Raw genomic sequence first — 26,918 nt, forward strand, 5'->3', positions numbered from 1 at the left:
TTATGCCAATGCATCGAACAACTGCACAATCATGTAGTCTTCTCTGAATGTTCATGTAGTCTTCTCTGAATGTTCATGTAGTCTTTCCTGCATGTACGTTTCCCTTTTGAACTCACCTCTTGGTCGTTAGTCTCTCGACCAAATGATGCAGATTCTTAATATTCTACAACATAAAAACTTCAGCACTGTCGCTGGCTTGCTATACTAAGACGTTGACATTTACAAATCTTAAAGGTTAAGCCCCAATTCCAGCTTGACTTGCCTTGACGTGAGATTATGAAATAACTAACAAACCATGCTGCACTGATCTTTCTCTAACAGTGTATGTATGGAAATATTTTTTTCTAGGTTAACATTATCATCTTTGATCCCTTTGTTATAATATATCAGTCAAAATAGTTTTTTTCTGAATGTTTTATCACAGTCCTGAAATGAGATATAGGACGAACGTCTCTTAAATATAAATGACTGTCTTAATGAACTTATTGATTCTAAGAATAATTAAATGCCAGCCTAAACAAACTGACGGTGAGCCAATCTCCTTTTGAAATAAAAAATTTATGATAAATTTAATAACTCGAACTGTTTTTTTTAAAGGATTTAACCAGCTACTATCGTAATATATCCATAGACGAGTAAATGTATGAAGTTTTCGTTAGTTAAACTTGAAAGTCGATATAAAATCAAATGAACACACATTTGTGATTTCGGGGCATGGTAACGCTGACTATAAGGTATGGATTTTGCTCATGTTGAAGGCCGTATGGTGATCTATAGCTGTTAATTTCTTTGTAATTTTTGTGAAGAGTTGTCTCATTGGCAATAATACCACCTCTTTTGTTTTATAAACACATGTCAAGCTATCCAAAACTGAAAAAGGGAACTAAGCTAACTAAACTTACAAATAGTATTCACATATAAAACAAGTGTACAAACCCAAAAAATAGAGTGATGTAAGTGATAATCCTGCAAAAGCCCCTCTGTCGTGTTTTTAAGAGGTTAAACGCAACCGCAGAGCACAGCTGGATTTTGGTAGTGCATTAGTGGCTCAGTCTTTAGTTTTGACACGATGACTTGTATTTGTTTTTATTTAGTTTCTACAAATGCCGATCATATACAACCTGGTGTCTGTTGTTCAACTTGTCGTTAGTGCTAACGTGTCGTTAAAATTTCTTAATCATTCGAGTAAAATTAATCATATGATTAGTTTAATCACAAGTTGAACAACAGACCCCTGGTGTAAGTACTGATGCAAGAACTGTTTACAGGAATTTAATTTCCTAGAGGATCTGATTTCACTTTTTCTAGTGAGGACCGAGTTACTTCTTTCTTAGTTTTATTTCTAGTAGTTTGTCCTTCTATTGTTTTTATCATGATGTCGTCGTTTCTATTATGATTTTTAAAAGTACCTCTCTGTTCCACCTGGGTCACCAGGAGAAAAAGTTCGTATGCCGATTGTTGCTTTTAGAACTTGTCTTTTACAACTATTGTGGTACGATGTTGAGCGAATGTTGTATGTTTACATGTACTAGCAATATAAAAATGCAGCTCTTGTTAACAAATTTTAACTGAAATGATAACATTTTTGTTTAGGTCCCAGCTGCAAGGGACTTTCTTGTTTTGTTGCACCACTGGTGGTCTTGTGATGATATCTGCAGTAAGGTTTGATTGTTGTCTGTTTGATTGTGTATTAATAAGATAGACGTAGCAATATAAAACTATTACTCTGTATGATATTATTTATATTTTATAGGACATATTTGCCAAAAAACAGACCTATAAATATATATCATTAACACATAACCAGACAAATCGTTGTCATCTTTTAATAAGAATCATTTCTATATATTACAAAAATGATCAAAAATATTAAAATCAAAATAATCAGAATAGTTAATATTTACAGATAAAACGTGCAGATTACTTTTTGTACATATCTGTGTAAAGTTCTCGTTACCTTACAACGTCATTGAATTTATTTTAGGTCAAATAAAGTAAAGATCGTGTTTTACATTTAAATTTCAGAATGTATGTACATGTACATGTATTAATGATGAATCAAAACTGTTATGTATACAGACAACGGCCTCAAAGGGCCACTAGTTGTCAAATTCATGTTCACCGATTGAACTCGATTTTTTCATATTTGACTTATAACATACTAACACTTATATCCAAATTAAAAAGTATAAAATAAACATGCAATTTACGATGCATAAACTCGAAATCATGTATCATCATTTTGAGTGTATTTTTGTCTGGACGCCATTTAATTAACCATCGAGGTGACCTTCCGAAGAATGCTGAATGTTATATAACCCGTTGTAAACACAAACAGATATAGATAGATAGTGAACTCGTGCAATTGGATCATTCTAGATCTTTTGATTTCATATTATAGGTTAAAACAATTCGTTAATGATTGTTTTTACCTGTATAAGAATAAGTTTTGGTATAGTAGGATCAGTCAATTAAATGGTTTATACCCTTGTTGAACTTTCAATTTTGACATTCTTTTCCTTTTACTAGCTGACCACGACTAGTTCATGCGTAACCCATTTCTAGCTTAGGTTTCTATTAAAGTTCACATGACTACATATTTAACTAGTTCTAACTGTTCACTTGTAAGTGAGTAATTCATGAGCAATGTTTCTTTGCGTACACATATTTTGACCAAAATGACCCAAACTGGTCGCTAAAATAGAATGTTTACTTAACTATTTCACTTTCATTGATTGAACAAAAAAATAAATCATACATTTTTCTTTATCTTGAAGCTAGTGCCCATTTAAAGTTGATATACAGTACTGTAGTTAAAGCTTTTTTGAAAGTTTTTACAGTACTGTATACCAACTAATTATCGAGAGTGAATGGATTTCACAATTGCCACCGGAAGAACAAATGTGTTAGTCGGTCGACACTACTGACGCAACAGATATCTTAGTGTCATAAAAAAATTCTAACATGATGGTTTGCAATTAATTTGGTCCTCTATTTGGCTATATGACTATGTGTCAACGTCAAATCCAGAAAAGTGCTTCGGAAACAAATTTTAAAATTTATTCAGTGTTATTTTCCAATATTTTTTTTTTGTAATGAATATGTTTATTAATTTAGAAGTTTCAAATTTGTTTCGGTGTTTGGAGGCCGATCATTGTTTTTCTCTGTTGATTTCATGCAACACTTATCTCAATTCAAGGTTGTTATACGTTTAATTATTTTACAAATACTAGGTTATAAGCCGAAAAGCTGGGTCGAAACAGTGTAAATGAAATTACATGTGCATTGCAATAACCGGACAAATAGCCACTCCGTATTTATACAGTTAGATAAAAACATATTTATCGATTGGCAAATATTTCATTCATCTTCAGGACAATAATAAAAAAAGAGGCAACACATACAATGTCGATGATATCGCCATGGTGTTGCGTGTTTTGTCATAAGTTCGAATTCATTAACAAGATGTCTACAATGTTCCAATTATTGTCACATTAACCAATTTTGCCTGTTTAAGTTGATCCACCAATTTAAATATAACGGAACTATATATAACTCTTGTACACGTGGGAGATAAGGCTAGGCATAGAACAATGGTTTGTCCAATCATTAATTGTGAAAATAGCTGTACCAAGTTAGGGACATAGCCGTTGTTTTTCAGTCGTTTGGTTTGTTGATTTAGTTGAGGGCTTGATTTTGTTAGGTCTGACGAACTTCTCCCTTTTTTGCATTTGTCTGACAAAGGATATCTAGACTACCCCTTTTTGTTGTCAAATTATATGACAAGTCCGTTGAGAGTATTTTTGTTAACAAAAATCCCAGTCAAAACTCCCTCGGTAATATAGAATAAAATGGTTTGTGGAAACAGTCTCCTACACTGTTACACTTGCAAGCAGACGACACTCACATATTCTTGTCAGGGGTTTAAACTCTGATTTTAAAACGTTTAAAGCTGATACCTGTTGTAAATATGTTGTGTAGGTATACCTGTCTGTGCAGAGAATAGTCTCTGATATATATAACACCAGATAGCATATGTCTGTGTTGTCACTTTCAAACTCAAAGTCTCTCTGGTGTAAACAAACGGCCGAAAGTGAATACGAAATAGCAAATCCGGTGATCCGGAGCCAAAAAAATCCGACAAAATGTGCCGATTTCATGTATGCACACCGTCTCGCCAAAAGAAATAACTTTTGGCAGTGAATTTTGGAACAAAAACAAACAATATGTGAAATAAAACACACCTGGCTAGCAACTCTGCGCATGTTTAAAGTAAGCAAACAGGTACATAATTTAAACTTTTTGGTAAAAAAAAACGGAAATCCGTCTCTGATTTTGATACCACATGTATAAACGGTCTTCGGACTATATTTAAACTTAAGAGAAAACGGTACTATTTATTCTGCCATAGGCGAAAATACTAACGTTCTCTAAATTTACTATTTTTTTATAATAAAAACCTGGATAAAACAGTTTCATGTGTTGTTAATACTTTATTATTCTGTTTAAAAAATTAAAGCAAAATAGTATCATGACCAACTTCCAACGGAGCTTGTTTATGTTATCCATGCCACCGTCATTATACACCAAATTTATAAAATTTTGAAAGTCTTTTCGAATAATTCTCTAGAAAATATTTCAATAGGTTTCAAAATTTATATTGTAAATATACACACTGCTGTTATTCATAGATAAATAAAATAATATATTGTACCTTTACATCCAATCACAGCGCTCCTAATGTGACTTCCTTCTAGTGCCTGTGAACATAAAAGGCCAACCTTATGTTAGGAAAATGTAATAGTTCCGTTTTTCCTTAAACCAACTGCATTTCGTTGAGATATGTGCGTTTTCCAATAAATGTTTTTAAATATTGTGCTACACATAACTTTATAAAAGAGGAAGCGATTTGACAGTCTCGTGATTTCTTAACACATTACGGGATGTAAATAAAAAAACTAAAATCACTCCTTTTCTAAATTTCACCGAAGTACGAAAGAGCATTAGTTTTATTACATATTGTTTTATAAGCCATTTTTGAAAATCTTTGAAAATCTTTGTTATTTTTTAATTGTTTTGAAAGGAAAATAGTGTCGATGTTAACTGCATGAGAAATTTCATAATAAATATCTCAAGAATAGTGATACACGTACAAACACTTCAATTTATAAACTATCAGTGTATAAAAGTCTTTTGGGATCTTGCTAACATATTATCTCGCCACATTCTGTATGTATTTTCCTGTCCTAAGTCAGGAGCTGTAATTCAGTGGTTGTTGTTTGTTGTTGTGTTACATATTTGTTTTTCATTTATTTTTTGTACATAAATTAGGCCGTTAGTTTTTTCGTTTGAATTGTTTTACATTATCATTTCGGGACCTTTTATAGCTTACTATGCGGTATGGGATTTGCTCATTGCTGAAGGCCGTCCGGTGACATGTAGTTGTAAATGTTTGTGCCGTTTTGGTCTCTTGTGGAGTGTTGTCTCATTGGCAATCATACCACATCTTCTTTTTTTATATTTCTTCATTTTGTCATTGTGCTCGACACAATATGAAAGCTTTTTGATTTCGTTCGCTGCACTCACTCGAAAAAAGCTTCATATTATGACTCGCAGCTGATATTTTACAATATCAACATGCAGACAACCTGATAATCTGTACTAATCGTCCTTCCCCATATCTATATCACCCTGCTCAGTCGCTCCGTTATTCTCGTATCACGGCTTATACGAGAGTAGGCATTATCATTAGGAGACGTTATCAATATAAAAAAAGCCCATGTGGTATGGTTGTCAAAGAGACAACTCTCCACAAGAGACCAAAGTGACACAGAAATTAACAACTATAGGTCACTGTACGGCCTTCAACAATGAGCCAAGCCCATACTTCATAGTCAGCTATAAAAGGCCCAGAAATGACAATGTAAAACAATTTAAACGAGAAAACTTACGGCCATATTTATATAAAAACAAGCTTGATTTCGTCAAACGTAAAACCGTTAAATTTCTTATTGACGGTGGCAACTCTTCCAACTACAGTTTTGTTATTCCTTAAATTGTAGCCACTCGACACAATCTTAAGCTTTTTAGATCGTTTAATTGAATTGTGTCTAACGTTACTTTTAGAACTCATAGCTATTTCATGGTGGTAAGTACTTGCAGATGTTTTACTAATTAAAGAGATTATCTTATTGTATATATTTTATAAACTTTATGGATGTTGTCTGTTAACCTTTTTATGTGACCGTCACAGACAAAACGTGCGTCTGGTGTACCACTATTGACCATGAACACTGATCCCAAAGTGTCTATGTTTTATAACTCATTCAATAGAATCAGATGACGTGTACGTCGTCTAAAAAAATGGTTCACATATTTGATATGATAGAGAGCTATCTCCGATAACCGAGGTCTCTAGACTAACTTAACACGTTGAAAATAGTCTAGTTTGGTGCAAAGAGTTGATAGCATTATGAAGATGTGGTTATAGTACAACTGTGACAACTCTCCATCTAAGACACAATGTGTAAAAGGTAAACAATTTCTCCGTTTTACCGTTTGAGCATTTTTTGTAGTTAGCAGTTATGAACAGATCTTATCAGTGCTATGTTCCCAATGTTGTAGATTACATAGAATACCAAATGCTAAAAACAAAGTTTATCTAACAAATAAAAAATGATGAAGAAATATACAAGTTCGAAATACATTTTTAGCAATTGTGAATACAATCAGAGAATGAAAACTGCATAAAAGCAATTACATAAAACAAAATTGAATACTATAAATCTTGAATGATGACCTTCCCATATTAATTTGAGAACACGATGATATTTTGCCGACGCCTTTGCATGTTTTTTAAGCCGAGTACTGACAGATCTACATTGTTCTCTGGTCCTCTGAGCTTCAATGATGAAAGGATATATGACAGAACGGTTTATTTTGATATAGTTATAGCGATGACAGATAACACGATCCATGCGTCAGAAAATATCATTTTTGTACAATGATCTTTTTTGTCAATTAGTAACAATTGATATTAGGATTGCTGACTCGCAAATTCTCGCGGGAATTGCTGAAATTTATATTACTATGTTCATCTTTGTTTGTGACTTGATTAATTCTGTTGATTGCTTTAAAATTCCGAAAGTAAGAAGCTGTTCATAAAATTTGTCTCATGGATAGGGCTAAATCATGTCTAGTTGTGTTGTTTACTTACGAACAAAAATATAATGGATATGAATTAATAGAAAAAATGCCAGTAGTATCATTGTTAAGTATTTCTAGAGAATCAATTTAAAAAACACAATTATTTTGTCTCTTGACGTTTACAACTGATCAAATGTACATTGATTAATTATAGTCTGTTTGAACAAGTTATTTTACTACTGGTCAATTTAAACTGATTTGTATTCCTAATTTCATCGTTATATTGTCTGCGTTCTCAAATTCGACACAGGAGTCTAATGATTTTTTTTTAAGAATCAATAACAACATTTTTACAGAATCGTCCAAAGGCGTTATAAAGCAACTTCTATTTAAACGTTTATTAGATCTTTATAATTGTGTGGTTTGATTCAATGCAAACTCTCTGTGATACGTCAGGAGGACGCGTATATATTTTACTACAGAAGGACGTTCAAATTAGAATGTGTTGATATCAGTGTGCAATGATTTTCTCTGTGTCAGTTAGATCTTATTCAACAGCGGATGCATATTTGTTTTGTCAATAATCAAATTCAGGTAAGAAAAAATATGCTTAAAATGATTAATTATAATTTAATTGTATCTTATAAAAAACAACACTTATTTAACTTAAAAATGGAATACAATTAATTAAATTTTGAATGAAAATGCTTTATTTTGTATATTTGTGTTGGTCTTGAAAATAGGGATTGTTTGGGTTTTTTTTTTTTTTTTTTTTTTTACATTTAATTAGTTGGATTGTTTTTATACATTTGTAGCTATGGTTTTTTTCTTATATTTTTATATTGAATAATTGTTTAAATAGTTAAGCATACTGGTATCTTTTTCATTTATTTGATTATTTTTGGGTACCAATAGATCAAATTCAATTGATCTTTAACGTCCAACGGTTAATAATACCACACTTTCAGGATCTCGGGATTTTGTAACTGTAATTCAAAAATTGAATGATTGATTTTGAAATTGTATTGGAGAGTAAAAGCGGTAACTGGCTCTATCTCAATTCGGCGCATCTAGAAAGGGAAAAGCAATAATTGCATGAATTTACCATTTGAGATATTCGTAGCTTTATATATATGTATGACCATAAACAACAACATATGTAAAACAGATTGTAGTTTACTACTTTTTTGGTCATCCTTTCAATTTCTCAAACCCTTAAACTTAATGAAGAGGATAGTCCGTTTGGTTTTGCAGACTGTATGAACACAGAGACACATCTGGGACGTCCGATACCAGTTGACAAAACAAATGTAGAAAACGAGCAATATATAGTAGTATATTCTATGAACGCAGCATTATAAATATAATGGAATTTTTATGTGACTGTCATACAAGTGAGAGGTTTGGCGCTATAAAACCTGGTTCAATCCACCATTTCCTACATTTGAGAATGCCTGTACCTTGTCAGGAATATGACATTTGTTGTCCATTTGTTTGATGTGTTTTATCATTTGATTTTGCCATTTGATTAGAGACTTTCCGTTTTGAATTTTCCTCGGAGTTCAGTATTTTTGTTATTTGACTTTTTACGAAACCTTAGCAAAATTCCTTGCGGGGTAAGTTAGCGGCATGTTGCAAGGTCAAATCATTTTCAGCGGTTGTAACGGTTTCTCGCCCTGAAGTGGTCTTATTCATTGTTGATTTCTTCTCCTTAATATGCATGCAATAGTTGCTTTTTAATGATTTTGCAAATGATAAAGACATATGGCAGATTTCAAGTCGATCAACTCCCGCAGTTAAAGTTTATGAAGTATTGTTCGTGAAATTTAAATATCAATTATAAATAATTTCAGTATATAAATGTCATGTACTAATGGAATCAAAGTGTTATCTAGCACTATTATACATTGTTTTTGTATAGAAATTTTATTCATGTTATTAGAAGGTTGCATGTTAAAAAGTTTATGTAGAATTAACATCCAATAAAGTCCAGAACAAAACTGAGTTTATTTATATCCGAAAGACCATGAAGTACGTATGATTGTGACAGATTTTTGTTATAAATGATGTCCTTCTGAAAATGAATTAAAAATTTGCTATAATCTTCCAAAAATCTTAATTTTTGCTATTTCTATGCATTGATTTTTGAAGTTTTTTTTTCAAGTTTATTCGTACAATTCATACCTCTCCTAGGCCTTAATATACATGTATTTTAAATATTTGCCACTGGACGTTAAGCAAGCAATTTTTCAATTAAAGATTCGAAAATGCCACAAATCATTGTAAATTATTAGTAAACCTTAAAGTGTGCATACAAACCAGTTATACTGTTAAGTTGTGAAAAGTTATTTGTTTTCATAAAACTACCTCGTTGTGAAAGTCTATAAAACATAAAATCTATTTTCGGTACTCAACGACATTTATAAAGTAGAATCGTTTTATTTACAATGCTCATTAATCCTAGATATTTCGCTGTTCAACATTCTTGGCAAAGACACATTTAGAAATGCTACACGTGATTTTAAAGGGAAACTACATATAGAACGTTTTCAATTTAATTTTGTGTATTTTGAGCAGAATCTGGTTACCCTACTGACACACTTGAAAATCCCTGATTTGTTGGGTTTCTAGTTGGTTTCTATTGCTTCTCATCTCGTTTCAAGTGTTTATGTGTATCTAAACTTTTCTATCGCATTCATTTTCCAGAAATCAACCAATGAACCAATCAAAGAAAAAAAGAATAACAGCTCTCTTTCCTTTCTCTTTCGTTCTTTTTCTGTTTTCTTTTCACAACGCATGGGATAACAAGCAAATAAACAAAAAAAAACGAACTAGAGAAGAGAGAACTTATTTTAAAACTGGTTTCAATCTATATTTTTGCAAGCACCCTTTTGAAAATGAAAGTGGTCAATACTGAATGTAAAGAAGTATTGAAACAGGCAAGAAAAATGAGACGAAAAAATGAAGAAGTTTTTATGTATTGTATATTTTAAAAACGACCTATAAGAATAACTACATTTTAAATTCACAGAACTTAGAGTTATACTATATATCCCACATAACAGTAAAACAGTAAAAATAATGTTATTATAATAATGAAAGACCATGACATCTAAATACATCTATCTGATACCAGAATATCGATCCCTTTCCCATATTCACCAGGATTTATTCTAGTTTAACCAAGTTAAGCAAGAGTTGTGTCCCTTGGTTTGTCAAACTTCCGGTTTTCGTTTGAGTCGATCTATGTGTATCTCGAAATATTTCTCTGGTCCGACTGACTTCGAGATAACGAGAGTCGACTGTATATTAATGATATCAATACATGTCTGCACTTTCGTACACTTTCGTGTACGTTATTAAATCAATTAAGTTCAATATTTAATATCAATTCCGTATCAATCGTTGATTGTCGTGCATAAGTACGTGTAAGTTAAACATAATAGAAACATAACTGCCTTCGTGTTCTGGATGAAATACAGACTAAACTGTATACAATTCACATTTTCTACTTATCTGCGAGGTGATGTTCAGGTGTTAAGTGCGAAAGTCAGGAGGGTTTGGAATAAGGATGCTTTGTCTATATAAGATAGTGGACACACGTACTGTTGATAAAGCAGGTGATGAATTAAAGTGAGTTTTGTCCCTCTATAAGGTATTTTATATAAATGATATATCCTTTAACAAGGTATATATTTTAAAAAGACAATGATATTAGACTTATTGTCTTTCAGAACTATTAAGAGGCATTAAAAATTCATAAGTCAAAGTTAAATTGCAAACGCTATGACCAAATTTAAAAAAAAAGAACGAGACGAAACGACAAACAAGACGATAAAACTTCAATAATAACCTCTTATACTATCGGAGTGGTTTCATGTGCCTCGGACGAATAAGTATATTATGCACCACATGTGGCACCTGCCTTGTTACTGCGTATAGCTAGTAAGTAATAGTCTAACGCGTTCATACGTTTGATTAACACAGTACTGGTACAGCCTATGAGACTCTTATCAATAAATGTAATTAAATGTTTGTAGCATTTTGTTATTTGCGTTATATTTCTCCATATATAATCATTACTATTAATTTAACTACGTGTATCCTAAATTGGTATGATACTTCATTGACAAGCAAATACTTATGGCAATAATTCTTCGACAGATAACATCACGATATCATCAATGCAATTAAATAGCAAATCTAGGTTAGAGCCACTGCTATCACTACGTCATCTTGCCAATTTATTATTCAATCAAAGCCATGTCTGCAACGGGCAGAAATGTTATTGTGTTGTATATGCATCGACCATGAAATGAATTTCAGAACAAATGGATGTGTACATAACATGCATAAGGCAACACTCATCATTTATTAATTTAATGTATAATGTCATATCTTTTTTATTTGAAAGTAAAATATAATCGTATATGTATGAGACGAAAAGGGTGAATCTACGTTTTTAAAGTTTCTGTAGCATGTGCATCATCACTTTCTTTTTTTTTTTCATGTGGATTGAAAAATTGGGAATGCTAGGTAATGAACATGATAACTGAAATGGTTACAAAACATATATGTAGGTATACCATATGCTATTTTTTTTAACTTAATCTGTGAATGATTATTTTTCCAACAATGAAGCCAAATATTTGTTTCTTGCGACTCTAAAATACCACGATTACAGAATATTTCAGCTGCGTAATATTAATAGTTAACATGGATATCAGTTATCCAAATATTACACCAAAAAGGTCAAATATATACTAGGCAGAAAAAAGAAACGTTACATGCTTATAAGATCATTTGAATATTTCGTTTACAAAAAATTGATAACAAAAAATTAATGGAATAGTTAGCTAACATGATTTTGAAGAGAACAATAACAAGTTTTCTTTATTGAAAACAATATTGCACATTTTCGGACAATTTTAACAGGACAAGTACAGAATTCGGGTTTACATGTCAATACCTTTTATGAACACCTCTTGCATTTATGACCGCCTGACACCTCCGTCGCATGGAATCAATAAGAAGTCGAATAAAATCTTGAGGGATATTGTTCCATTCTCTGAAAAGTGCTGTTCGGAGCTGGGCTAGCGTTTCCGGTGGATTTTGACTATTTCTGATACGTCGTCCAAGTTCGTCCCAAAGATGTTCAATTGGTGATAAATCTGGAGACATTGCTGGCCAAGGCAACACACGAATATGGTTGTTCTCCAAAAAGGTTATCAAAATGTGTGCCATGTGACAACGGGCGTTGTCCTGCTGAAAACGTGGTTAAAACGATGTCTTCGGAGAAACGGTAGAACAACTGGAACCAGAATTTCATCCCTATACCTTGTTGCATTTAGGTTACCAACGATGATTTTGACCAAGGTGCGTTCCTTGTAGGCGCCCAATACCATGATTTCACCACCATCTAACCGATCTGTTTCCTACACGCACGCATCAGAAAATCATTCATTCCGTCTCCGGTAGACCCTGGCTCTGCCGTCGCTAAATTTTAAGTTGAATTTAGATTCATCGGTAAAAAGAACCAGTCTTCATGTTTGCCTATTCCATCGAATCCGTACTCGTGTCCATTGCAGTCGCGCCATCTAGTGAAGCTGCGTAAGAATAGGTCCCTTCAATGGACGTCGAGCTCTTAGACCAACTTGACGCAATTGTTACGAACTGTTTGAGCAGATATTCTGTTGTTATGTCTGCCGTGGATTTGTCGTGCAGTTTTTGACGCGTTTACAAATCGATTCCAGAGATGAATGATGCGGATGTGTCTGTCTTGACCTAACGTCGTTTTACGTGGCCTGCCACTACGGGGGTGATCGTTTGTTGTGCCAGTATCTTTAAGACGAGTCTTAAGCCTTGCAATAGTTATTCTAGAGACATTAAAATAATTTGAAACCTGTACTTGAGTCATTCTTGCCGCCAACATCCCAATATCTCCTTCTCTCTCATTTTAAATAGACGGGGCATTGTTTTACGTGTAACTTTTTTCAATTTTTTGATGCGACGTTTTTGGGCCCATTATAGCGTTATGTTCGGTGTGAGCAAAGGTTCCTTGTTGAGAGCTTTATTTTTTGTTTACATTTATACATTATGGCTAAACTGGAGAGTTGTCTCAATGGAACAAAAACCAGATCTTCTCATATATATTTTCGTGGAATGAAAAGTAAATTAAGCTTGCACATTTTGTATTTTGAATTCTGTTATTAAAACCTACAAAGTCTCCTACACGCTATATTTGAGTCAATTAATCGTAACGTACCGAATTGCATTCCAATTGTTTTCTCCGGTTACTTTGATCAGTAACGCTAAAAACTATCAAAGTAACACTATGGAAATCCTGCAAAGTTCAATGACATGCACCACGGTTAGTTTATACTTATGATATCCATGACTCGTGATGACACGCCAAAACCTTTCCTGACAAAAAATAATATAATGAATTTAAAGAGTATGTTAAGTCTTGTCTTTTGTTATAATTCATAGATTGGATTATGCAAAACTAAATGTTATCCTTCCCAACAGGTATATGACGCCCCACACTACTATAAAGGCATTAACTGTATATTAACATCTTTGATTGTAAAATAGGTGTCTTCCTCGAATGCCAACATTTTAATATGTTTCCTATTCCTTGAACGCCAACAAAAATATTTCAATAGATTTTTATATAATAACAATAGGTGTTTTTATAACTATTTCAATGTTTTTATAAGTATAAAACTGTTAAAAATAATTAATGAACTTGATAAAAATTGTAGATTTTGGGGTTAAAATTGTTAAGAAATTTTTAAGAAATCTTTAAAAAAAATAGGTGACCAAGAGGTATAGTTATTTGCTTGAATCTGTAAAATTTTAGACAGGTTTGTAAGAAAGGGTTCCTACAGTTTAATCAAATGAAGAAAAATATATATATTTTTTATATTATTGGGACTAATTTATCAAATACCAAATATTTGTGTTTGTTCGAACAAATTGTCAACGTAGCCATTTAAGGAGGCCCGAGGATATAAACTTTTCAGAAAAACAGAAAAAAAATAAACATTTTTTTTTCATCACAAATTTTATTTGTTACCTGATTAGTTGTCACTTTATCATTTGGTAAAAATATCATTAAAAAAAATCAATTCGTTTTTGCCCCAGATAAATCAGTGAAAACGCTCCTAATCATCTCCCTTTGGTGCAAAAATGCCATTTTTTTTGCATTTAAATTGAAATATCTTTTTCAACTCATCATTGACCTATATTTTTCATTATTATTTTCAAATAAGCTGTACTTAAACTAAACCATTGTAAAATTTGAGCGATTTCTATAATTTTGTTCTTTTTTTTTATTTCGATATTACCTCTACTTCTCCTATCAGTTCAACAGGAAAAAGGTACCTTTATAAAAATATATGTTTCTTTCGAAAGCAGACTGTGAGCGTAAACGAACAGTGACCCCATTTTTATATTTTATTTTACTATTAAGTATAAGATAAAGTTCATTTATAGAAAAATATAGCGACATCCAATATTAAGAATAAAAATCGATTTAGACCCGCAAGCCCCCTGAAGAAGAGATAACTCATAATAAAAAAAGAAAGGAATGCTATGGATTTTTTTATCTTTATTTGTTTTTGGTTGATGACACCAGGTTTACCTTTCATTTTATTAAATAATATTTTAAAACCTATCTTCTCATATCTTATTTTCAAAATTCTATTTCATATTTTATTTTTATTTTTCACGTCAAAAGATATTACTACCTAAATTTATTGTTCACATATAAGTGACTATTTATCATAAAGCCGTTATTCTTGTAATACATTTCGACTGCGCAAGTAGCTTTATTGCAGTATACACGACCACTAGCAGTTTGTTTACTGTATTCTACGAAATATCATATTTTTTGCTTGCATGTTATAAATCGATTTATTAGTTTTCTAAGAGCAATGTAAAACTGATTTGTTAGTTTAGTGGCCATTCATGCGCATGCGAAACATTGTTAAATCGAGTACGATGTTAACACAACTTGTGGCACATCAATACAAGTCAACACAATAAAATTTAAGATTTTCAATCTGAGAAATGAATTTCTGCAGTTTGGTTGGGTCAGCAATGGCAAAACATATTTTTACTATTTAAATGACTAAAAACTCGGTTAAACTATTACTCGCTCGTATCTTGAGGTTTCGTATTAAAGCAAAGTAGGAAAACGAGATACATTACAAGAAAACACGTTTGTTATAAATGTTACAGCGCTTGTATTCTACGGCTCTTGTCTTTCACACTACATTGACGATCTTTTTTCAAATGCATTTATCTTTATGTTTCTGGAGACAACATTAGATATGAACATTTTTTAACTGCACATGAGCTGATATAAATAGTCTTACTTTTTTAAGGAAAGCCCCAACTGTCATACATTAATTATGTTGAAGCTTTCTATGGTAATTAAAGACAGCGTGATGATGAATTAAATCATCAAAATTCTAACTTTAAATAATAAAATAATAAGTTGAATCTGCGTTCGGTTGACTATCAACTGCAAGTTTTCAATGTTAAAACTCATTTAACAACTTCTGTTAAACTAATACTGAACGTATTTGTTAACGTTCTGATTGAGAGGACACCGTTTTAAATGTCCTTATGTTTATGTACACAATATAATGGCCTGCATTGTTCTAATATTTGTGTTTAACGCCATATGTAGCGTAATTGTAAAATCATGGTGGTCAGTGTTATTAGGATTTTGACCAGATCAGCCCGGACAGAACTATTGACTATCGGGAGGAAAATTTGCAATCCTTTTCATTAAGACCGGATCGAGTTAAAAACAATGACAAGCGGAGTTGAAACTACTGATCTGATGTTACCCTCGGGGACAGCTGATTGGTACAAGTTTATATTTCTGCCATGAATTTTCACCAGCTGTATATTTGTAGATGTGTCTGCTTATTTACTGATGCTATGTTATGAAAACAAACTGTAGTTGTCTTATTTTCTTTACAGGATTCAATTTGAAAACAGAAATTTGCCAAAATGGATGCAGAAACACATTTTAATAGATCTGGAAACATATCCAGTGCTGTCTCCGGTATAGCCTCTAATTTAACCGTCATATTACGTAATGTTACATATATGTTAGACTACTGTGATTTCAACTTAACAGACTCGAAAGGAATGAATAATTCTACACCATCTGCTGGTATGACATTCAATAAGGCGGCAATAACTATTTTTCTCATCACATCATACGTCATAATTTTCTTTGTTGGTATCGTTGGGAATTCTTTAGTGATCTATGTGGTCCTGCGATTTGCAAAAATGAAAACTGTAACAAATTTATATATACTTAATTTAGCGATATCAGATGCATCGTTTCTGATAAGCCTTCCGTTTATCATAACGACAACTCTGTTGCAACATTGGATATTCGGAACAGCGATGTGTAAAATATACAATGTACTGTATTCAATCAATTTCGTTACAAGTGTTTTAACTTTAACAGTGTTAAGCGGTGATAGATATCTAGCCGTTTGCCACCCGATACGTTCTGGAAAATATCGCACCCTTAATATAGCTTATTTCATATGTCTAATTATCTGGTCGTTGTCGTTTCTGGTCATGTTGCCGATAATTTTATATTCAACCACTGTTTCACATTACAAAGATCCATCTCTAAAGACATGTACAATTCAGTGGCCTTCAAATCAGCTACTTCCGCAAGGAAAGGCCTTCACCTGGTACACATTTCTTCTTGGTTTTGCGATTCCCGTGTCAATGATAACTATGTTTTACTCTTCCGTTATTGTTAGACTAACATGTGTTGGTCAGATTATAAAATCGAAGGGAAAACGTAAATCTCATAGAAAAGTGACTAAGCTTGTTCTTGCAGTTATATTGGTATATGTTTGTTGCTGGTTGCCGCATTGGGTTTTCCAGATAAATTTAACATTTCTGCCTTTATACCAACGGCTAGAGGACTGGGAAATATATTTGTTTAATGTGTTTACAGTTTTAACATTTGCAAATAGCATGCTTAATCCGTTATTGTATGCCTTTCTAAGTGACAATTTCAGGAGAAGTTTTGCTAAAGCTTTCAAATGCGTAGCAGCAATAGAGTTAGATAGAAAAACAACAGCCGTAGATACATGTAACAGTGTGTATCCAAAATCTTCACAAAAAAATGGAGAGAAAAGAAATGAAAAACACAAACCTAAATTTGAACTTGATACAATGAAAACATCAAATACGGGGTTTCTCCTCTCACCGGATGAAAACGTGAACACTTCACTCCTTGAAACTAGCAGTTTGTATGTAGACAAAGAAAGCCAAACGCAGCAAGATGAAATTTAGAATTTCTATAGTAGGTAAACTTCATACATAATACGGTGATTCTCGATAACATTGATGGTGTAGTTCGTGTGTATTTCTCGTTGCCAGTCGTGTACAATTTTCCCTTCAACAATCGGATTAGTAGTCAATGGAAGTGCATAAAGGTATAGTATCGACTCACTCGGAAGAGGTTACCCAAACAGTTTCAAAGGTTAAACCTGCTTTGTTACATACATGTATTGAGGGAAATATAAAGTATTCTATGTTAAAAAGTTTGTTCATAATTGTCAGTTACTTATACACACGGTTCCTATGCCTTGTGTTGTGATTGAACAACAATCATAGTCTTCATCACTTGTTTTAAGTCAGGAATATGATTGTCATATATAGACTCATTTTTAACGGTATATAATTTTTAATCTTCATATAAGAAGACGTGGTATGAGAGCCAATGAGACAACTCTCCATCCAAGTCACATTTTGTAAAGGTAATCCATTATAGGTCAAAGAACGACCATCATCACGGATCCTTGGGTTGTTTTCGATTCATTCCGTTAGTTGATTAAGTCTCATTACTACTTGTCAGTATCTTGCCTTATTCTGCATGCGAGAATTTCTACTGTTATTGTGAAAATTAGAGAACTACATGGACACCCTTGTCGTATCCCACGTGATACATTATAAGTTTATTTCCGCAATCCAACCGTTGTTTAGCATACAGCCTTTAAATTAATATTCTTATATAATGTTTTAACCGATTTAATGAATGAGTTTGGAAGAACCAAATTTTGTAAGTGCTTCATACGTAAAGATCCATTATAATGAATCAAAAGCTTTTGAAAGTCAATAAAAAGTAATGCACCATCAGTATGAAAGGTTTCATCATAATCTATAATATCTTAGATTTGGCGTATATTAAAAGCAATTTATCTATTTTTGATATAACCATTTTGATCGCCATAAATTATTTTCCACAGTACTGTTTTAAGCGTTGAGCTATTGCATATGTAATGAGTTGTGTATCTACATTTAATAGTGTTATTGATGTATATTTATCCAGGGACAAAAGGTCTTTTTTTTGTAAATTAAAGATATCATATCTATCTTTTGTATACTTGTTAGTTCTTCTTCTTCATAGCATTTATTAAGAACTTCAACAGTAAATTCTTTTGAATTACTCTCAAAAGTGTGATAGAATTCTACACTTAGCCCGTCTATTCCTGGAGATTTATTTAATTCCATTTGGAATATTGCCATAGTGCATTCTTCTACTGTTAAGGGGCTCCCTAGGAATCACTTTCTGCTTCATATAGTTTGTGATCAATGTTGGTCTCATTTATATAATTTGTTATATCTTTTAAATTGGGAGAAGTACTTGTATATAGATTTTCATAGTATGATCTTTTTATATTTAGAATTTCTGCGTGTTCTGTGACTATTTTCCCTTCTTTATCTTTAGGCGCTGTAATACTCTTTTTTATGTGTCTTGATTTTTCAAGGCTCAGGCATAATTTAGTATTTTTCTCTCCTTCTTCTAACCATTGTACTCGAGATCGTATTTGTGCACCTTTAACTTTATTTGAATATAGGTGTTCAAGTTCATTTTCAATAGTTTTAATTTCTTTTTTCACAATTGGGGTTGCATTTGTTTTTTTTGTTTTTTTTTTTAATTTTCTTAAATTTATTTCTAAATTTTTTATATCATTTTTATTTTCAGATAACCTTTGTTTGCAGTAAGTAAGAGTTGCGATTCTTACCTCTGATTTAAACATATCCCGAGTGTTTTCAAATTTTTGGTAAGTATTCTTTTTTTATAGTTTTCGATTTATTTATTTATGAGGTCAAAATAATTTTGCTCTTTAAGTATATACTCCCCTGCCTCCTTCTTCCGAATTTTGTCTAACTTGTAGAGAAATGGCTTGGTGATCAGTATATGAGATCATTGCCAGTCAAATATCTGCTTATATAACATACTATTCACTGGTTTGTAGTTTCTTGGCATATTATTATTTTTTTATCATTAATTGAGAGGGTTTCGTTCATGTCACCTCCTAATATAAGAATACCCAAAAGATTATCTTCAATTATATTTTGAACCTTTTTGAAAAACTTGTTTCTGTTTTTGTGTTGATTTGGAGCATTGACATTTATTAAAGTAAAAATATTGTCATTAATTTTTATGTTTTCAAAATTATTCTGCCTTCAGTATCTTTTATCGCATTTATTGTCTTACATTTAAAATTATTTTTTATATAAATTGATACCCCTCTTGATTGTGTGTTTCCATAACTATGATACATTTTACCATCAAACTCATTATGTATTGTTTTTTTTCATTTTCTTTTTATAAAATGTGACTCTAGCATGAAAAGAATGTTACATTTTTTATTTTTTGTCCATAATTGTAATCTTTCTCTTTTCCCTTTTTGGCCTAAACCTTGGCAGTTTAGTGATATTATATAGATTTTCAACCATTGTTAAAATTAGAGTTTAAATGTGTTGTTGACATAAATGCAAAAACAAGATATAATTGTTTCACCTCATATTCACGACATATTTTCATTAGTTGTTTGATTTTATGATTAATATAAAAACATTGGTACATGATTATATTTGAAATAAGTGCATATATTATTAACAAAATATAAACACAAACTTGACAATGTACATAAACATAAATACAATATTACAACATAAACAAATATAAGCATCCGGACATGTAATTAAATACATAGTTTTATTAATTTATTCATATATATTAGATTTCGCTGTTACTTTTTTAACATATAATGAGGCTAATATATATACTTTGAAAAAACAGATATATTTGATTGATATCATGTATTTTAATTGTAGGTTATTTTTTTTTAGATCTGATGTTTTGACAGAAGTATGAAATTGTAGGACCATGTACATGGTGTAGAAAATTACGATAAATCTAGAATCAATCGAAATAGTTATAATTTGCAAAATCAGTACTTGTGTATTTCTATGGAGGAACATACAGACTAATAATAAGGGGCTTACAGAGGTTAGACGGATGGGTTTACCATGTGGATTAAATTGGACCTTTGAAGTATTCCTATTATGTGGATTAGATAGGATATCCAAATCTTTTTAGTGTGAAATGGAAATGGACAAAGTATGAATTTTAATATGTGATTTTAAACTGACAAATATCTTTTTATTGAGCAAGCATATAGCATGCAGAGTTTATAGCTGTTAACTACGGAGATGAACTTTATTTTTTTGTTGTATTTATGTTCTTCATTTTATCCTTATTTTTATTCGAACAGCCAGTGTGTTCTTTTTTTAAACAGTTCAAGTATATGTATAATTATAATGTTCATTGTATTATGATTCTATATATGAGTAAAATTCATCATAATAAATTTTATTATCAATGCAGCTTTCCGTATATATTTTTTTTAAACCTGAGAACATTTTTTTTTGTGATTGTTTTGTCAAAGCTTGACTTGTTTCTATCGTTCGTTTGTTGAATAGCATATTCAAAATAGAGACTTTTATTTAGTGATTTTGTGATATTCAGCAATGGGGTCATTTCAAATTAAGGTTTTTTTTTTAATATACAGTCTTATACACATTTTTTTAAATATATATACATTTTCATTCATATTTATTGTAATACTATTTTCAAGGTGTATATAATCTGAAATAATATCACACTCTGACTTATTTTTTTTTTAATTTTACTTGGCTAAAAAGAGATATAGACAAACAAATAAAAAATATAAAACAGTATTTACAATTACTCATAGTTTTAATATTTTATATTTTATATTTGGACAATTATGTGTTTTCGGATCGTTACATGTTATGATCAAATGTCATTGGTTTTGTTTTGCTATCTCACGGTCATGCAGTATATCAGTTGGTGTGGTGGAAGATCGTGTTACTGTTTCCGCTGCGGGGTTGTCCCAAGGTATTTATCGAGTGGACCGGGCGTTGTTCCTTGTGATTTGAATGATGTTGTTTTTATCTTTTGATCAAGTTTTGTTTAGGAGATTGATGTGCTAGTTTGTCTGAGTTCGATTCAGAAGTCTTTTGGTCTGGTACCTGTATGTTGTTTGTATCTTTTGGAAAGCCAGCCTTTGTACTGGTTTCTTCAGTATTTGGTGTTCCTATCAGGTTTTCGGTCGATTGTGTTAAAATAATCTCCCCACCTTTCTCAGATTCATCTTCACTTGATTCATCTGACTCTTCGGACGACACTTCTAAGTCAGCTTGACTGTTTTTATTAACCTCAGCTGTGCAATCCTTAGACATGTGCCCTTTTGTACCGCATGTCTTGCATTTCCAGTCATTGTTACAGTCTGTTTTTAATGACCATTTTGCAGGCTTTTGGTACATTCAATTTCTGTGTTTTGGTTTATTTAACCCTTGTAGAAAATGAGGCCACGGTATTTGCCAATTTTTATATTGGTAGGAATTGTGGTAAGGCAGGGTTCTCAATGAAAGATCTGGTCACCTGACAGTTTGTCAAGAACCCATCATTCCGTAATCTCTATCTGTGGTAGTTTAGAACATCAAGGTGCCAATTTTGTAGATATCTTACCAGTAGTCCATTATCAGCGCATAATGGAATAATCTTTATTCTAATTCTTATCGTTGTTGGGCTTTCTTTTTCTTCACATTTTGGATTTCTTGGGTAGACCTCAATGTGTTTTTCCTTACTGTGACGGAATTAACCACAGGAGTGTCTCGGTCTTCCTCACTGTCTGGGTATTACGCCATACCAATCCAATGACTCTTTGAACTCCATTTAGGTGGTTGGCGGGTATTGTAATATCAATGCATTTGAATAATTCTGTATTCGTTAGGTAATTGTTCTTATCCGGTTTTGAGCTTTCGCAAATATCTGATACTAAAATGAATACCGGCTTGACGTTGAATATTTCACCATCAAGTTCTGCATCATCTTTATAAGTGGTGTTGTTGTGTTTAAATGCCATTACTTATGAACCCGCCATTTTGTCACTAGCCGAATTTTCACTATTTTGACCACTCATGGTTGCAAAGGGGAAAACTGTTGTGATTTGAATTATAAAGGTAATTAGACAGTTTCTAATTATCGTTTTGTGTATTGCTTGAGTGGATGGAATGACTCTCATATCTTCTGTACATTACTATTAATTGTTATTATTTTCCGGTGCTTGGAAAACCGTGGTCAGCCATTCAAACCGGAAATATATATAATATCTTAGTAAATAAAATCAAAAGAATAAACGATACAACAAAGTAAGTGTCGACATAATAATGTGATAAAATAATGATCGATGCTTTTTTTTAAATAATCAAACGATTTTTATTAAAAAAAAACTTAATGAATAACACACAGTATATCAAGTTCATTCGTAGTACATTATACATAAGTGAATCGTTTTTATCGTTTTATCGTTTATCTTGCCCTCCAACGATTAAATCATTATCAAACGAACAGGTAAAAACTAACATTAACGTTTATTCTGATACATTTGCTATAATTATAAATGTAATGCAGGATAGTCAAGTAGAAATATAAATTTCGTATGAAGGCCTATTTCAATAATTAAATGTATTAACATGCAGTTAATACAGCAATTACTTACATAACATGTTCTGCTCTCAGATTAGTACTCATTTTCAACAACACATTAATTACGATCATAACAAATTAATGAAATATTTGAAACATATATACACTGGTTAAAAATAATTGTGTAACAAATATATATATAAAGTCTGTCCGGGCGTTATAATACTGGTACTTTTGATAACTATCATATCCATTGTGCCATATATTCATAACAATTATTTTAACGTTAATGTACTAATTCAGAAACTTTATTGCGAATACTGTAGTATACTTAAGTTAAGAAAATTGTTAACAAAGACCTGATGCAATATTTCAATAAAGTATAGCTATTTGTAAACTCAGTTTCCTATAATATAATTCCCATCAATATTGTTCCCGCAGTTCCAGTATGGTATTTCTTCAATGAGGACTTCCGATGCATTATACATGTTTTAGTAGAAAAAGCAGTTATTAAACTCGTTGGTACAATTGATGATCACTTAGCCTAAGACAGAACTATTCAAGCATATTCTATACGAAGTTCCTTTCTTGCAATTACCATACCTCCTATGCTTGATGTTACTTCCGTTACAAACATTTCGTAGTTTGTGTGTTGCATATCGAATCCTCCCCGACATTCCGTTGAATGATTTGTAAAAGAAATCTATATCATTATTAGTAGAATAACGATACTGAGTACGTGTATGTGATTTGTTTCCCTGTTCAAATATGTGTTTGCAACAGTTAAGAAGAAAGCATGCTATATAAAGGCAGCAGTAGTATATCGCTCTTCGAAATTCACAAATCGATAGAGTAAAAACAAGGTAGAAAAGATGCTATTAAGGACAGCAATTTCAAAACCATGCCTGAGTGCAGCTTTACCCGAGGTGAAACTTGAAACATGTGTACTAAAAAAAATAATTTGTGTCGTGGCACTAATACTACGGGCGAATGTATTGGTTACTTATTTGTTTATAATTTGTGAATAGAACAGTCGTACAGAAAAGACAAATATAAACAGTACATTCGTATGGTATGATCTGCAACATGTGTTAAGTATGTCAACTGGGAAGAAAACGAGTTAATGTTGACTGCAACTGATACAAATTTGACATCATTTGGAGCAAGGCAAAACTTTCCTTCCAAAATACCATGTATATTCCTATGGGAAGGGTTTGCTCATGCGGCATCGAGCGTATCAATTTATCATATTAATCAACCGTGAGTGTTTATATATGTACATGCCATACAACCAATCGGAAAACATATGTGTCTTGAAGCCATGCAGGATCAGTCTAGCTGACCATCATTTTGATATCCCAGTTAAGCTCTAGATTTGTTTAAAAAAAATACTGTGCAGATAATGTTAACAGCTGACTTACATGCCAATAGAAATCCGACAGTTCTTGTGCATTTTAAGTGAATATTTGCCGATCATCATTGTTGATTGGATTGTTTTTTAAAACATATTTATTAAGCCCAAAGCACCACAAATACGAAAAATAAACGTGTAACTGCAATTCTCATATGATATAAAATGTTTGGTTTTTTTTTGTTGGTTTTTAAAACTGAATTGAAATAGGGATTATGTCACAGAGAGCACAGTCCGACCAAAGAACAGATAACAGGTGATAGCCACGAGCAGCGAGCAAAGCCCACACCCGGTGTTGGACCTCAACGGGTCCCTAAATAAAAATGTGTATTAGTTAATTGAAAATGGATGTCATTCTCAACTCCAAAACATACAAATGAACTAAGATAATAAATAAGACTAACAAAGGCCAGATGATCCGGAATTGGGACAGGCGCAAAAATGCAGTGGGGTTAATCATGTGTGAGATAACAACTCTTCCTTTATATCTCTATCCCATGTATCCATTTATTACGCAAATTAAAACTCAGTTTAAAGGTTGTCCGAGTCGGATGTCAGAAAAAGGTAACAAAAGATATTATGGAAAATGACAATGATATTTAAATAAAGAAAGGACCACGATCAGTTACTGACATGCCAGCTCCAGATCTCAATTAAAATAATTTAACAATTATGTCTTCATTACATCATCTCTCCCGTTAGGGGGTTAGGTGTCATACCATCATAAAAAATATGATCATTATCGGTAGTGTTCCTAATAAATATTGTCTTTCCCATGTATTTAGTTTCTATCTCGACTTTCATCATTGCAAACGACATCAGTAAACTATCTGCAAAAAATACAGTACAAGTTAATAATAACCATAATGGTCAAAGAACGCATTTATTTTTGTATGTAGCTCTGTTTTTATTCCACTTCAAAACTCGAGGGTTGACTTAACTTTAGGCATGTGATTATTTTGGCCCTATAGTACGGTTCTAGCTCTAATAACATTGACAAAGGGACGTTCGCTTGGGCTTCTGTGATTCATAATTTGCAATATTGCAATTGTTGGACAATAGACACAAATGCAAGATTAATTATTTTGTTTTCAGAGAACATTGCAAGCAAATATTCCTTTCACAATTCCTCATGCAAGTTTATCAAATGTTTGAAGCACTTCGCTATAATAAATACATCGCTAAAATAACAAAATTTAGGAAATAAAAAGATTAACACATGTAAGCGTAAACCTGTCCCACATATTTGCAAGAGGGGCGAAAGATACCAGACGAACAGTCAAACTCAAAGATACACGAAAAGGAACTTCAAAGATGGTACTTTGGTACAGCAAATCACAGAGGTCAACATTAGTTTAGATATTTGTTTACCTGTATTTCTCACAGTAACCTTTAAAACAGACGGTGACTTGTTCGTCTGATTTTAATTGATTTATTAATTTCGTTTGCCCCATAGCTGTCTTCTTTCTCTCTTCTAGCGTTGCGAGATCCTAAATTACCGCTACTTTCGTTCATTCAGAATGGAAAGGCTACCAATGCCTCCTGTCGGAATTGTGCTTTTTTAACATGGTGATGATTCCTCATAACAAATCTTGGGTGGTTCTTTGTGTGGCCTATTTCAGAGCAAAACCTCTTCCTTTATTCATCTACTCTCTGTGATATAACTATTTTCCACTATTCATACAGGTCAAATCACTGTTCAGAATCTACCAACTTGAAATACTATGATGTGTTCTGGGCCTGAATGTGTGTAATAAAAGGGATGTCAAATTAAAACGCCGATATTTGAAAGGAATTTAATGACATTGTTTTATCCAATTTCCCTTGTCATATTTCAGATAGCAGTTTTATCATTCATAACTTCGTAACTGCAAATTACAAGTAACAATATCCTAACTCTTACTGACCTTATCAAACTATTTGTCACATTGATGAGTTAGGCATATAAATTACAGAACGACTAAACGTGGTATAAAACCATGATTTATATAATGTACTAAACTAATCTGCAATAAACACTATCATGAAAGACATCAAATATAAATTGCAAAACTATATGGATATTACAAAGCTAAATGAGAAATATATTTAAACATATTAACGCAAATTTGTAGATTGACCATTCAGTCGCAGAATTAATAAATTATGTTGCTAACCCTGTATAACCATTTGTTATCCGATAGATAATGTCTGTCATAAGGTTGTCATTTATTCACACGCACATATACATATTATTAAGTATGATGTATTCAAATATTTCTAGTAGCAGTGTTGTTAACTGTGCGATGGCTTTGGTTTAAACTATATCAGGGATATTTGAGGGATAAGCATTATCATAACAAACACATCTATAGCTTGCATTCCTGTAAATATTAATAATGCAATTTCCTATAAGAAGTCACTTTACGGCAAAATAAAACTCTATCACTTTTATTCTAGAAAGGAGAGTTCAGACGCATTGCTATTTATTTTAAGTTCAAAATATAGGACTGTGCGGCATAT

General features: G+C 32.1%; 1 protein-coding gene across 2 annotated transcripts; it reads left to right on the top strand.

Moving 5' to 3' along the window:
• Nucleotides 1–16,146: 16,146 nt before the first annotated feature.
• Nucleotides 16,147–20,703, top strand: LOC143046594 (somatostatin receptor type 2-like). 2 transcript variants are annotated; one of them, XM_076219745.1, is made up of 3 exons: nt 16,147–17,504; nt 19,187–19,265; nt 20,341–20,703. In XM_076219745.1, the coding sequence occupies exon 1, from the start codon at nt 16,174–16,176 to the stop codon at nt 17,488–17,490; it is 1,317 nt and encodes a 438-aa protein (XP_076075860.1). In that variant the 5' UTR covers nt 16,147–16,173; the 3' UTR covers nt 17,491–17,504; nt 19,187–19,265; nt 20,341–20,703. The 2 variants fall into 2 exon arrangements, with proteins under 2 accessions (XP_076075860.1, XP_076075861.1); XM_076219746.1 differs by having other exon boundaries at nt 16,147–17,500.
• Nucleotides 20,704–26,918: the final 6,215 nt, after the last annotated feature.

This window comes from Mytilus galloprovincialis, chromosome 9, assembly GCF_965363235.1.
Source record: "Mytilus galloprovincialis chromosome 9, xbMytGall1.hap1.1, whole genome shotgun sequence".
NCBI classification, from domain to species: Eukaryota; Metazoa; Mollusca; class Bivalvia; order Mytilida; family Mytilidae; genus Mytilus; species Mytilus galloprovincialis.

Excerpts from the sequence above, each read along its gene's own strand:
- LOC143046594 (XM_076219745.1), top strand. The coding sequence starts at position 16,174 with ATGGATGCAGAAACACATTTTAATAGATCTGGAAACATATCCAGTGCT.